General features: G+C 42.5%; 2 protein-coding genes across 2 annotated transcripts in view; one reads left to right on the plus strand and one right to left on the minus strand.

Annotated features, from left to right (window-relative positions):
• The window catches only part of LOC311050670 (uncharacterized protein), a gene marked incomplete at its 3' end in the record, with an annotated part of 728,236 nt that overhangs the window by 671,032 nt on the left and 41,883 nt on the right, over positions 1-15,321 (plus strand). The window lies entirely within an intron of this gene.
• timm50 (translocase of inner mitochondrial membrane 50 homolog) overlaps positions 1-15,321 on the minus strand; it is a gene marked incomplete at its 5' end in the record, with an annotated part of 57,426 nt that overhangs the window by 13,033 nt on the left and 29,072 nt on the right. The window contains 4 exons of the mRNA XM_084065401.1: positions 4,845-4,943; positions 8,105-8,209; positions 12,784-12,903; positions 13,613-13,671. Coding sequence (XP_083921527.1) covers positions 4,845-4,943; positions 8,105-8,209; positions 12,784-12,903; positions 13,613-13,671 — 383 coding nt within the window. The remainder of the gene's footprint in view (positions 1-4,844; positions 4,944-8,104; positions 8,210-12,783; positions 12,904-13,612; positions 13,672-15,321) is intronic.

The following is a 15,321-nucleotide window of genomic DNA, read 5'->3' on the forward strand; positions in this document are numbered from 1 at the left end:
CAGGCCTGAGTGCGTCGAGTTGCTGCCATATGTTTGGCTGACCGTTAATTGTTTTAATCAGATTAATAATGAATTAATCATGATTAATCACCATTTGTGCCTATGCCCAAAATATGCCCAATAGTTTCCTGTAAATTTGAGTGGGAACTGAAATAAAAATGACTCCCGTCGCTATTGCTGTGTGATTTGAGCCACAGCCCACGTAAATTGCGCAGGCTTCTTTTGGCATTGATCGACTTGTGTTTGTTTCCCTTCCACATAGGGCCACTCACAGGTTCTCTTTCCATCTCATTTGGATCATTGTTTATATCCATCGGCCATCAGATAACAGAGGGAAGACCAGTGCAGAGTGGCTGGAATTATGGGATTATGGGGCGGGTTATTGTGCGCATGCATTAATTGCGTTGCCATTTTTGATCTAATTCCATAAATTAATTAACTCTGTCAACCCAGTGAAGCAAAGTGCTGAATTGTTCAATAACATCTCTTTAACAAACCCAGAACCAGACAGGGCTTGTTTACCATACCCCCCCCCCCCCCCCCAATATAAGGATCAAAATATGTGGACATATGAAGACGCAACATGAAGTAAATGTGTCTCCTTGACCAGAAGTAGGTTAACTCATTTCAATAGAGAGGCAGACATGACAGTTGGACTGAGACACAGATGAAAGGAGAGAGGAGAGAGGAGGGGGGGTGAAGGAGGGATGGAGAAAAGAGAAAGAAGGAGGGAGGAGGGAGAAGGAGAAAGGGAGGCAAGCAGGCTGGGAGGAAACGGGAGGGAAGGAGAAAAGAATAGAAGGAAGCAATGGAGAAAAGGGACCCAGGCAGAAGGTTAATGAGGCTTGAGACAGGGAGGGAAGAGGGGAGGGAGTATTGTGGTGAGGGGGGAGGGATCAATAGGAGGACCAGAAGGCAGCTAAGGAGAGCACACACACACACACACACGGGTCAGTGCCTGTGTACGCGTGTGTGCATGTATGTACTTGTATTACTATAGTCTCGATGCGACGCGTTGTGAGCTTGTAGATCGGCTATTTTCAAATAGCCTAGGTATAAAATAAGGCTAAAGTGGTTAAAGTAGGTTTTATAATGTAATATATTTATATCGGCAAAGTAACTAGTAACTAAAGTTTTCAAATAATTGTAGTGGAGTAAAAGTACAGTATAGACAATTGGAAAGGTCCTGGGTTCGATTCCCGCAGGGGACGCTGTGGGCGCTGGGGTGTGTTCTCTCCTCCACGTCATCAGTGCCCATACCCTAGGTGGGGTTGGCAAAAGAGCCTTTCTGTGTGGAGTTTGCATGTTCTCCCCGTGTCTCCTAGGGTAGGTACCCTCACAAAAACATGCAGTAATCCTGGTCACTATACTGCCTCCCCCTGGTCAGCCGGGGCGCCTGATGGAGGGGAAAGGAACTGGTTGGAATAACGTGTTCCTTCCACGCGCTACGTCCTACCGGGGAAACTCCCCCCTGTCAGGTGATAAGAAGGTCAGTTGGCTCTCATGCATTGGAGGAGGCATGAGCTCGGCCCTGGCCTCCCTAGGTTGGCAGGGGGAAGGTAGTGCCCATGATTACATACTGTAGACAATTGGCAATGGGTGTAAAAAATGGGGTTACAAAATCGTGGGATAAAAATTTAAGAAAAAAAAAAAATGTACTTACCGGTAGTTACTTTACACCACTGTTACAATGTGAGAAAATGACATTGCGGGGACCATTTCCCTGGTCCTCACAGGAGAAATGTTATGAGCCGACAACGTAGTCAGCTTGTGGTTCGGCCATTTTCGGCTTTAGGATTAAGGTTAGAAATGGTCAACAAATTGTAAAAATGGCATTAATAAAATTGACGTCCTAAACGTTGATGTCCTCACGAGTATAGTAATAGCTGTAACTGTGTGTGCGCGCGCACGGTTTTAATAAAACAAGAAAAAAAACAGGGGTGAAAAAGGTGACAAGACCGAACGCGCTCGCTGTGCGGGGGTTTTAGGGGGTGGGAACACCACAGTGTTAAGCCATAAAATACAGTTGCCCAGTATTCTTCAGATATTAGCTCATTGCCTGATTCCCTGCACAGTCTTCACTGTGAATATGTGTGTTAATCAATGTCACTATAAAGCCAGACATCCATGCTGGCATATTTTTATAAGGACAATAGCAAATACTAGACCAGATAAATTAACACTTTATTATAGAATTTTATTTTTTCTGGACACAGTATTTTAAAATGTAAAAAGTGATCTTACCCTGTTCTCCCCTGCCATGTAATTTTTAAGAATGCATTAGAATAAACTTTAGGCAAACGTTGCATTAATTGCTGATCTAGGATCAGTGTAAGACCCAAAATGTAACTTTTAAAATGACCAGCTCAACATTATCTACCATCCAGCAAAACATTATAATCCCACTGCTGAAAATACTTGTAGCCTGCCTGAGGGGGCTGTTAAATGACATAAAATCTACACCATTTCAAAATCAAAGAATACAGTTGAGCAAAGCCTCGCTGATATCTAACCCCTCCTCCATGTGGCGGGAGGCTGCATGTACGACACACATGCATGTGTGTACGACACACATGCACATGCATGCACAAACACAGAAGTTCGTAGAGCGCACACAGACAGACAATGTAAAATAAAGACCCACTCACCACTGCAATGGGTGGTCAAAAGATCGTTACTAGTCCACAATGCACAGTTTTCACATTGTTAAAAAGTTTCGCAGAGCGAGACACAAACTTATAATCCATTCATTTGTCATTCAAACATCCCAACCCCGCTTAATGGCCCCCAGCTAATGCAGGCTGCAGCTAGTAATTTCCTAAAGTGGGATATCAAAATAAGACTCACACTGATTCGTTTTGACCTCTTTTAACGTATTATGATTAGTCAACGGAGGTTTTATTTTGACGTTCATCGACAACAACATCCTTCTTTTTCTTACGTACAATGACCAACCTTTTACAATCTATGTGACCAACGCAGCCTTTACAATCGACACAACACCCCCCTAAAAAATCTCCTCGGATGTGCACGATTCACACAAATTAATTTGCATTCAAAACGGTGATTTTCATCCAAGAAGTACATGGTTGCATGCCTGCAAGACAAGTGTCTCTTATGGAAGACATAGGACATTAGAACCATATGCTCAATTAATACTTTGTTGCATAACTGTGTCCCATGTCGGAAATAGCAGCCCTTACAAGCTCACAACGTGTGAGCTTGTAAGGGCTGCTATATTTGGCACAAGACACCAGCGTAGGACAGAGCACAAACTAGGCATTAAACAACAATGTGGACACACACACCACAATGTGAACACGCACACAACATAGCAGCCCTTACAAGCTCACAACGTGTGAGCTTGTAAGGGCTGCCATCTTTGGCACGAGACACCAGCGTACGACAGAGCACAAACTAGGCATTAAACAACAATGTGGACACACACACACATTGTGACGGCCCGAAATGGTCCGCGAGCCGCCTGTTACCCGACGGCCCGAAATGGTCCGCGAGCCGCCCGTCAATCACCCCGTTGACACCCCATTGTCATTAAATGCCCCGATGCTGGCACCTGCGGTGCGAGAGAGTGAGCGTGGGAAGTGTGGAGGACGAGGCAGTCAGACCCTCGTTCCCTCAGTGTTTGCACCGTGCGTTTAGACCGTTAAAAAGTGTTCGTAGCCCTCCGAGAAATGGACGTTGATCCCTCGCCAGAAGGAGCCACACACCTACCGCCATCGGATTCTGAACGACGCTGCGATTCCCCGCATTCTGGCCGGTCCTGCTAAACAAACAAAGTGTTTGTTGTGGCTGACCGTCACTGATACGCAAGGAACCGTTCCAGATCACCTCCGCTGCCTGCCGTACTGGTATTTCATTTATTATTTGAGCTCGTAGGCCTATTTTTGTTTTGGGGGGAGTGAACTTTATTTTGTTTTATTTGTTTATTGTTTGGGGAAACCTGAAGAGGACTAAACAATAACGTGCGTTGCGTCTTGCGTGCGTGTTGAGGACCGGGCACGGACTATTAAAGCCCGTGGTACGTGACTTTATCTACCAGCGAACTTGGTTTATGGTGGCATTGTGTTGTGCGATGTCCTGAACCGATTGTAATTCATTGAATTGTGGTTTTGCGTTGAAAACGAGGGGTTACACTTATAACCCGGGTTCTTTCATTCTGTGAATTATATTTTGTTTCTTTTTTGTTCTTTTTTGAAACTGTTGATCCTCTGGCTGACTTTTGGTTGATTTTGCAATTGATGAATTGAATTGTATGAACTGCTGGTTGGTTGATCTTCCTTCACTAAAAGAATTGAAACTGAACTTAAAACTTGTTTGTTGGTTATTCTCAATGACAAAAGGGTTTGTATCCTTTGTGTGGTTTCACTAATGGTTAAACTCAGATGAGGAAGAACTCACTAAATACAAAAAAGGAGGAATAAGGAGTATTATTTCTCTGGTAGACAGACAGTCTACCTGGCACCCCGAATACAAATTAACCAATTCAGTGGAAACCGTTACAACATACGCACACAACAATGTGAACACGAACACAACAATGTGAACACATACATACAACAATCTGAACACACGCATGATGTGTGTGTAGTCATCAGTGTCTACCTTGACATGGTGTCCATCATGTAGTGCATGTGTGTGTGTGTGCATGTGTGTGTAGTGTAGTCATCAGTGTCTACCTTGACATGGTGTCCATCCATGTAGTGCATGCGTGTGTGTGCATGTGTGTAGTCATCAGTGTCTACCTTGACATGGTGTCCATCATGTAGTGTGAGTGTGTGTGTACCTTGACATGGTGTCCGTCCATGTAGTGTGTGTGTGTGTACCTTGACATGGTGTCCGTCCATGTAGCGCGTAGCATCTCTGAACAGTCGGTACATGACAAAACCATTAGGATCTATGCTGTCTATGAGAGGGTACGCTGTCTGAAAACACACACACACACACACACACACACACACACACACACACACACACACACACACACACACACACACACACACACACACACACACACACACACGTTATTTGTAACTCATTGCATAATAGTTATAATCTTTCAATAGTTAGACCCTCCAGAAAAAACGTGGGCAAAAATCCTTGATTATACGGGCTAAAATCCTTTATTATGTGGGCTAAAATCCTAGATTTTGCGATGAAATACACAGGGTTTTTATGTGATTTTATGCTGTGAAATTGCGTTTGCAAAATAAGTTGCTAAAATAAAGTTGCAAAATATGCGGAAAGTTGCAAAATATATTAAGCGATGCGATGAGCATATTATGAGATGGGGTGCGATGCGCATATTATGCGATGTGATGCGATGCACTCTTTTTGAAAAAAAATGCACCCTGCATAATCTGGGGTGCATTTCGCCTTTCCGACGTTAACGAACCCTATACCTAACCCTAACCGCACGCGGAAGCCACTAGTCGGAGTAGCGAGATGTCGGAATGGAAGGAGCACCACATAATCTGTGCCATTCGGCTGATTATGCGATAAATTATGAGATCGCATAATCACATTTTTCTGGAGGGTCTAAATAGTTAGTGTTTTTATTTTGTACTTTTTGCTTTTTTGGAGTTTCATCAGACCTGGCGCTCACATTGTGTACATTATGAAACATTGCTCTATTCAGTTGAGAAATCTAGTTGTGCATAATAGTAAATGTAATTAGTGGAGAACTGACGATGAGCTGACCAGTTTGTTAGCAGCACTCACCATCATTTATGAAGAGTTCAAGCACACTCGCGCAAGGCCTTTAACTCATTCTGTGCCACAATCCGTCAAATCCGTCACGTGGCCTGACACCGCGTGCGCCACAATCCGTCAAATCCGTCATAATTTTTTTTTTTCAAAATAAAAAAAATCAAAATAAGTTTTTTTTTTTTGGGGGAAAAACATGTTCAGAACCCAAGATATGATGATTTGAAGATTTGCTGCTCCATCCACTCCTTGTTTAACCTATAACTTAAAAAGGCTGTATCTCGCTTCCTAAGCCCTTTTTTTATACAATGAATTTTGGCTGTGGCACTCCAAAATTCCATAAATAAGCATGGCATTGAATGAGTTAATATGTTGACAGGTCTACTACACCTTTACTCACTATCATTTGTTCTCAGTTTTCAGTGGTTCTCAACATTTTTATCAGTGATCACACCGAGAGAGTTGTTTTGGACTTTATATTATTCTTTTATATAGTACTAAGTTAGTCTCCAACCACTGCAGCGTCAGCAAATATTGAATTACTAGAGGTCCGGGCGCCCTACGGGCGCCCGACCCCACGGGGCCCAAATCGTCGGATTAAAATTTCCAAAAGTAAAAAAAAAAAAAAAAAAAAAAAAAAGATATACTTTTTTTTCCCTGGGGGTCCGCGGACCCCCTGGGAGTGCTGGAACCCCCGTGGAACATGGCGGACCCCTTCGGCTGTTTTTTTTTTTTTCATGAACGTCCTTGCTTGTTTCTGTGCCTTGTTTTTGAAAACCTGGCATCCCGACTGGCATCCCGACTGACATCACTGACGTATCCTTGGTATTTGTACTTCCGGGTTGCATAATGATGACATCACTGTCGAATCCTTTGGTGTCATGAACCTAGCCTGGTGTGTTTACCAAATGCAGCAAGACAACGCGCTGTAGTGTGCCCGTCGCTGTTTTTTTTTGTGTTTGGGATGTACATGGCACGTGAAGGACGGACATATTGTGATTGATAGAGACATGAGTGAAGTGAAAGTAACGGCCTGGGTGGAACAAAAGAGGTACGTAAGAAGGGGGGGGGGGGGGGGGTTTGAAGCGAAGGACCTGCTTGTGTGTTGTTGTGGAGATGCGCAGAGTTCAATGGCGGCGCTTCGTGTTGTTTCGGCTAAAGCCGTCGCCGTTCGGTGTCGGTGGTGCGCACGGTTAACGGTACGAAACTGTTTCACCTTCCGTTTTGTCCGTAATGTGGTGAGTGGAATAAATTATGTTGCGACGTGGAAACTGTGTAGTGAGCAATGATAGGTGGCCTACGCCAGTGGTTCTCAAACTTTTTCATGTCAAGGACCCCCAAATTGACACTTATTAGCCCGCGGACCCCCATTTGAAAAGATAAGCCAGGGACCCCCATAAGAAAAGATTTTTACGGCTCTCTAGCAGTGATTCTCAACCATTTTAATTTCAAGGACCCCCAGTTTGACATGCATTAGGCTACGGACATCCATATAATGGCATTTATATCTCTGGGACCCCAATTCATATTGTAAAATCAATGTTAATTTAACTCTGAGAGTGTACAAATGGAACCAAATGGACCCGTTAGGGTCCATTTGGTTGCATTTGTACACTCTCAGAGTTACAGTCCGATAAGGGTCCATTTGGTTCCTATCCATCATTTAGCTGGGGACCCCCTGGAACCCCCTCAAGTACCCCTGGGGGTCCCCGGACCCCACTTTGAGAACCAATGGCCTACGCCACCCGTAAATTCTGCGCACACGCCGTGGCTACTGTGTTGGCGAGATGTGGTGTGTCGGCGTTGTGTTTACTCGCCTACAGAGCTGTGGGTATAGCGTCAGCGGAGGGGCGGAAGTCACTCCTCGATTATATAAGTAGATTGACACAAGAATGTGACAAAAATAAAATAAAATCTCCATGAATTCAAGGCTTCATGTAGTGAGGTCTATCTATCTATCTAATTCTGTAAGGTTGTGTTCTTCTCTTCAATTATTGTAATTTTGTTTTAATTTATAATTAGGTGAGGAACAATTATAGATTTTATTTAAGTGATTTATTCCATTAACATGCTGTTAATAATATTTCATTTATTTGTATACGACTTACTTTCGGTTATTTGGTCGTTAACGGTTGGTGACACACATTTCGTCCCATCACTAATCCACAGTCAGATCACTCCAAGGCCTTTAAAGCCTGATTTATACACAGCCGAAAATGTGTGTGTGTGTGTGTGTGTGTGTGTGTGTGTGTGTGTGTGTGTGTGTGTGTGTGTGTGTGTGTGTGTGTGTGTGTGTGTGTGTGTGTGTGTGTGTGTGTGTGTGTGTGTGTTGTGTGTGTGTGTGTGTGTGTGTGTGTGTGTGTGTGTGTGTGGCTCTCACCATGCCAGTCTCAGCAGTGAAGATAACTATTTCATATAGAGGTGCTAGTTGTTGGAACAGGTAGTCGATACCGGGTCGCTTCTTGAAACGCCAACCTGTGTTTAACTGGAGAGAACAGAAAACACACATCACATGACTGTTTTTAAATTAAAGAGAGAAACGAACATGATCTATGCCTACTAGGGCTGTCAAACGAATATTCAATATTCGAATATTATTAGAATATTGGGAAAATATGTATATTCGAATATGAAAATTAATATTCGAATTAAAAAATATATATTATTATTATTTTCTTTTTTTAAATGTTTATTTGACAGGGACAATACAAAAAACAATGTATGAAGTTATAAAAACAAACAAAAGATATGTTTTATTGGATCCGTGCACTCGATAGATTGTTTTTTGTACTGTTTCTGTCAAAAAATAAATACAAATAATATACGTTTTTATTATAATAATAATAATATTCGAATATATTCGAATATCTACACATTTTTAAGACCAATATTCGAATATCATTTCTGAGGAAAGTTGACAGCCCTAATGCCTACTAGTCAGTGTTGCAATCCATAACATCTACAATGTAGGCATTCAGCAGACGCTCTTATCCAGAGAAACGTACAAGTGTGAGATCAGTACATACATGACATGAACTGTAGTCAACAAAACAGACAGGTAAACATGAGAACAATGAAGTGCTGCAAAGGCACAAGGATACCAGGTAAACATCAAAACTAGCATCTGTCTGAACGACAGATGCTAATAAATGCACAGGATCTGTGAGTGTGAGTGAGAGAGTGATGAGTAACTTGAGCTGGGGGTGAGGAGGAGTCTAAAGAGGTGAGTGCTAGGGGGTGAGGTGGAGTCTTAAGAGGTGAGTGCTAGGGGGTGAGGTGGAGTCTGAAGAGGTGAGTGCTGGGGGTGAGGTGGAGTCTGAAGAGGTGAGTGCTAGGGGGTGAGGTGGAGTCTGAAGAGGTGAGTACTAGGGGGTGAGGAGGAGTCTAAAGAGGTGAGTGCTAGGGGGTGAGGTGGAGTCTAAAGAGGTGAGTGCTAGGGGGTGAGGTGGAGTCTTAAGAGGTGAGTGCTAGGGGGTGAGGTGGAGTCTGAAGAGGTGAGTGCTGGGGGGTGAGGTGGAGTCTGAAGAGGTGAGTGCTAGGGGGTGAGGTGGAGTCTGAAGAGGTGAGTGCTAGGGGGTGAGGTGGAGTCTAAAGTGGTGAGTGCTAGGGGGTGAGGTGGAGTCTAAAGTGGTGAGTGCTAGGGGGTGAGGTGGAGTCTAAAGAGGTGAGTGCTAGGGAGTGAGGTGGAGTCTGAAGAGGTGAGTGCTAGGGGGTGAGGTGGAGTCTGAAGGTGAGTGCTAGGGGGTGAGATGGAGTCTGAAGAGGTGAGTGCTAGGGGGTGAGGTGGAGTCTGAAGGTGATTTTTCAGACTGTTGGGGAAGATGGGAGTGATGCAGGGGACTGAGGGGAGAGGTCAGAGCTCATTCCATAGCTTGGGAGTCAGGAGGGAGATGAGTCTAGGACGTGTGGAGCAGCCATGCAAACAGGGCCGGGGTGAACAAGGTGACACACCACAGTGTTAAGCTATGCTGTTGTCCAGTATTCTTCAGATTTGTACTCATTGACTCAATGTTAACTCTCTCAGTGCCAAAAACAAGTTATCCCGAGTTTTAAAAAAATATTTAAAAAAAAATAATAATATATATATATATATATATATATATATATATATATATATATATATATATATATATATATATATATATATATATATATATATATATATATATATTTTTTTTTTTTTTTTTTTTTTTTAAATAATTTTCAGAACCCAAGATATCGTGATCCGAAGATTTGCTGCTCCATTCACTTCTTGTTTAACTTATTATTTTGTTTTACTTTTAAAAAATTGCTGGCACAGTATGAACATATTTTTTTTATTTCATTGGCACTGAGAGTTGAGAAAATGGTGTTTCCCAGATGCTCTCTGCCATCTTCACTGGGAATGTGTGTCAAATTCAATCCATGTCACTAAAGCCAGACATCCATGCTGACATATTAGGACAACAGCAACTAAGAGACCATGGCCATTTAAAAATGTAAAAGGTGAAAAATCTTATCCTGTTCTACCTTGCTTGTCCTCCACAGTGTGTTTTTTCACATTGTTCAAACTAGTGACTGTTTGTCAAGGTAGCTACTGTATAGTGACTATCAGACTTCCTGGAGCACGACTTTACAATAAGACTTGCACTGATTAGTATCACGTATTGTGATTAGTCAGTTCTATTTTGAAGTTCCTCCACAACATCCTGCTTTCTCCTGTGCATGACACGCAATAGACCAGCGCAGCCTTTGCGATCAACATGACAAATTTAAAATAATAATAATGTAAAAAAAAATGTAAGTAAAATACAATAAAACATTATTCTCATCAGATCAGCAAATTACACATACAACCTATTTTGGATTCAAAACTGCAATTTTGGCAGAAAAGCGACAGGTTTTAATGCCTGGTGGAGCAATGACCAGGAAGAGGGGGACAGATGTCCTGTGTTAGTTGATGTGTGTGTGTGTGGATCATGTCCTGAAGGCATGGGGTTGACCTGTCCTTGTTTACCTTGTCAGGTCATATCACACACACACACACACACACACACACACACACACACACACACACACACACACACACACACACACACACACAGTATCTATCTATCTACTGTATCTATCTATCCATCTATTGTATCTATCTACTGTATCTGCTGTATCTATCCATCTACTGTATCTATCTATCCACACACTGTATCTACCTATCTATCTATCCATCGATTGTATCTATCCATCTATTGTATCTATCTATTTACTGTATCTATCTATCTATCTATCAACTGTATCTATCTACTGTATCCATCTACTGTATCTATCCATCCACACACTGTATCTACCTATCTATCTATCCATCGCTGCTGTCGGGCAGAAACCTCTTATCTCTATGTTTTAACTTTTTGTGTATTTGCGTAAATCAACGCTGTACTTTATCATACTACAGAGTCACACAAAAGCATCAAAAGTAGCAGTAGCTATCAGATCAGATGCACAAGCTCCAAACGTGTTGCGAAGCGTTGAGCTTGTCGATCTGCTACTTTTTTATTTCAATCCTGAAAAGTAACAGTTTTGGACATATGAGGTTTTCCCCCGATGTAGACAATATCCGGGGGCTCCCCCCCTTTCTCTCTTTGTGTGTGTGTGTGTGTGTGTGTGTAACTCTAGCAGCAGAGCAGCCGTTGGGTTGTTATTGGCTGACACTCGTAGGTCGTGACCTTTTCCACTCAGGCCAGCGCAGCCAGCGTCGTCTGCTGTCTGCCACGCTACACGCACACACACACACACACACACACACACACACACACACACACGCACGCACACACACTCTCTCTTCTTGTTCCATCTAGTTCTCCAGACTGGAGAGTGTGTGTGTGTGTGTGTGTGTGTGTGTGTGTGTGTGTGTGTGTGTTCTACAGGTAGGACAGGTGAACAATGAGGAACAGCTTAACTGTTTTGGCGCGTGTGTTTGTCTGTTGGCTCATTAAGTTGGCAGGTGTCGAGTCACGCCTCACACACACACACACACACACACATATAAACCTGCCACACGTGCCACTTTGCTCACAAACACACAGAGTACCTGATAAGGGGTGTGTGTGTGTTTTGGAGGGGTGGGTATCAACAGGTGGTCAACACACTGAGGTGACACACCCCCAAAAACACTGTTGACCCGTTTTACACCTGCTCCATTAACCCCTTCCTGCCCTTCATTCTGCACTGACACACAGTCCACAGGACCAGAGTATAGTTAAAAAAAATACAATAAAAAGTAGGGAAATAGATGGGACAGATAAGGGTGTCAGATATTTACTATTCCACATGTAGACCAGTGATTCTCAAATTTAATTTCAAGAACCCTCGGTTTTGTATGCATCAGGACCCCCATATCTCTAAAAGTGTACAAACGAAACCAAATGGACCATTTGGTTCAATTTGTACACTCTCAAGAGTTACAGACCCGTAACCGTAGGGGTCCATATGGTTCCATGTGTACACTCTCAGAGTTACAGACCTGTAAGGGTCCATTTGGTTCCATTTGTACACTCTCAGAGTTACAGACCTGTAAGGGTTCATTTAGTTCCATTTGTACACTTTCAGAAGTACAGACCCGTAAAGGTCCACTTGGTTCCATTTATACACTTTCAAAGTTACAGACCTGTAAGGGTCCATTTGGTTCTATTTGTACACTTTCAGAGTTACGGACCTGTAAGGGTCCATTTGGTTCCATTTGTACACTCTTAGAGTTACAGACCCGTAAGGGTCCATTTGGTACCAAACTCGCAGTGAGAGGCATTGTGAGCTTGTAGATCTGCCATGTTCACAATATTTATCTGAGGAATCGAGTCAAGAAGTAAATACCTAAACTCCTACAATTCCAAGTGCTTGTCCGGGTGGGGGGTCCCCAGTTCAAATATGATTATTTGGGGGGGATTGATTTGGGTCACATTCCCATGGTTTACAATGGGGAGCATGTCCCTGAAAAAAGGCCAGCAGCTTTGGCAGTACGACTGGTCTATGGAGGGAGGTTGGCAGTATTAGATTACAGTACAGTATACAGTATACTACAGTACTTACAGACCACTCTGGATGCAGTAGTACATCGGTTAGCTCCAGCACCAGGGTGTATGGAGGTTGGTAGTAAGGTTCTTTCAGAGGATCAGGCAGCAGTTTGGGGCTGGTGGGTTCAATGATCATCTGAGGAGACATCACACATTAACCCATTAAGACCGGGAACACATCTGTGTCATTTTAAGATTTCTTTGGCTATACAAAAACAGCAGATCTAAGGTCATAGCGCTCGTAATGCCATGCTATGAGCTTGTAGATTTGCTATTTTTGAAAAATCTTGAACATTTGTGCAAATCTTTGAATACATATATTTTCTTGAAATATTTTTAACACATCTTTGCTTCTGGGGGTCCCTGGAATAACATATAATCGCCCACCTCTCATTGAAAATGAATTACATAGGTGCGTCAGCCGCTCCCCGTCTGAATCGACCCAAAGAGTTAAGACCTGTGGCAGATTCTACAAAATGTCTTAATCAGTAGTTCTCAAACTTTTTCGTGCCAAGGACTCCCAAAATGATATGTATTTGGCCGCAGAACCCCATCTAAATAATACAGGATTAAGTAGTTAATCAGACTAATCTATAGTTGATTATAAAACATCCATTAGGATTTTTCTTTGTGTCGATCAATTGATATACTAGAAAAAAATATAATAATGAAAATAAAAAGAACCTTGCTTCTCGATTATTCGGTTATAAATCATTTATTGGTTCCAAATATGCATTTGGATATATTTTCAGTTAATTGCTCAGCCCTTACATCATCATTAAACATCATGCATCACTATACAATACAGTGCAGCTAAGAGCTGCATCACACACCATCTACTGTACCTGTCTGTAGTCTTTAAAATACTTGAATGTTCTCTTCAGCTGCTGGACCACCGGTGGATCTGGAACACACACACACACACACACACACACACACACACACACACACACACACACAATTATTAAAGTCACGTCCCTCAGCAAGGCATGGCTAGTTCTTTGTATAGCACATTTCAACAAGGCAATTCAATGTGCTTTACATAAAACATGCGCTGAGATATTAAGACTCTGAGAATTAAGACACATTAAAAGGGGTAGTTCACCCAAACAATTACTTATTTTCTACTCACCCATTACTCACCCCATGAAGTAATCGATAGAAAAAAAAGTAATTTTGGGGGTGAACTATCCCTTTAACTCATTCACTGCCAGACTTATTTCTGGCTGCGTTTGCCCACTGCCAGCGATTTGTCCGATTTTCTTACGTTTTCAAGTAGTCACAGAATATTTATCTCCAGTATGATAGATCCCCTGATGGTTGCTAATCACGGAGGGTATCACTGTGCTTCCGCGAAAACAAAAAAAAGTCATTGCGACCTCCCGTTCGTTCATATACGCCGTTAAAAATAACATATTTCGGCAAAAATACATAGTAAAACTAGAAAAAGTGCTCCTCGGAGCACAGGTCTCCGCCAGGTCAGGTAGGTTATTCTGGGGCAGCAATGTTCGGAATTCGGCAATCTGGATGTAATATGAAAAATAGGGCAATGTTAAAATGGTGGCATTTGTTCCTCAACGTAGTGCGAATGTGGACCACCGGTGGATCTGGAACACACACACACACACACACACACACAATTATTAAAGTCACGTCCCTCAGCAAGGCATGGCTAGTTCTTTGTATAGCACATTTCAACAAGGCAATTCAATGTGCTTTACATAAAACATGCGCTGAGATATTAAGACTCTGAGAATTAAGACACATTAAAAGGGGTAGTTCACCCAAACAATTACTTATTTTCTATCAATTACTCACCCATTACTCACCCCATGAAGTAGTGGATAGAAAAAAAAGTAATTTTGGGGGTGAACTATCCCTTTAACTCATTCACTGCCAGACTTATTTCTGGCTGCGTTTGCCCACTGCCAGCGATTTGTCCGATTTTCAAGTAGTCACAGAATATTTATCTCCAGTATGATAGATCCCCTGATGGTTGCTAATCACGGAGGGTATCACTGTGCTTCCGCAAAAACAAAAAAAAGTCATTGCGACCTCCCGTTCGTTCATATACGCCGTTAAAAATAACATATTTCGGCAAAAATACATAGTAAAACTAGAAAAAGTGCTCCTCGGAGCACAGGTCTCCGCCAGGTCAGCTAGGTTATTCTGGGGCAGCAATGTTCGGAATTCGGCAATCTGGATGTAATATGAAAAATAGGGCAATGTTAAAATGGTGGCATTTGTTCCTCAACGTAGTGCGAATGTGCGAGCAAAGTTTCACTGCAATCGGACTCTGCGTTCATGATTTGCGGCATTTTGTTCAAAACGGGCCACTCCTGCAAACTTTAGATGTACATTTTTGTCAATCAGGATGGACTATGAAACATCTAACAGATCCTTCTTGATCACATGACTATAGAGATCATGTGTACCGATTTGCGTGAAATTTGGATAAAATCTGAAGGCTTACAATCAAAAAATGTATTTTACATAAGTCGGCCTTCTGGTGGCACTATAGAAGGCAGAATGCAGGGCAAAGGTTTTTCCTTGG

Source organism: Gymnoscopelus microlampas (genome assembly GCF_963454915.1).
Source record: "Gymnoscopelus microlampas genome assembly, chromosome: 8".
NCBI classification, from domain to species: Eukaryota; Metazoa; Chordata; class Actinopteri; order Myctophiformes; family Myctophidae; genus Gymnoscopelus; species Gymnoscopelus microlampas.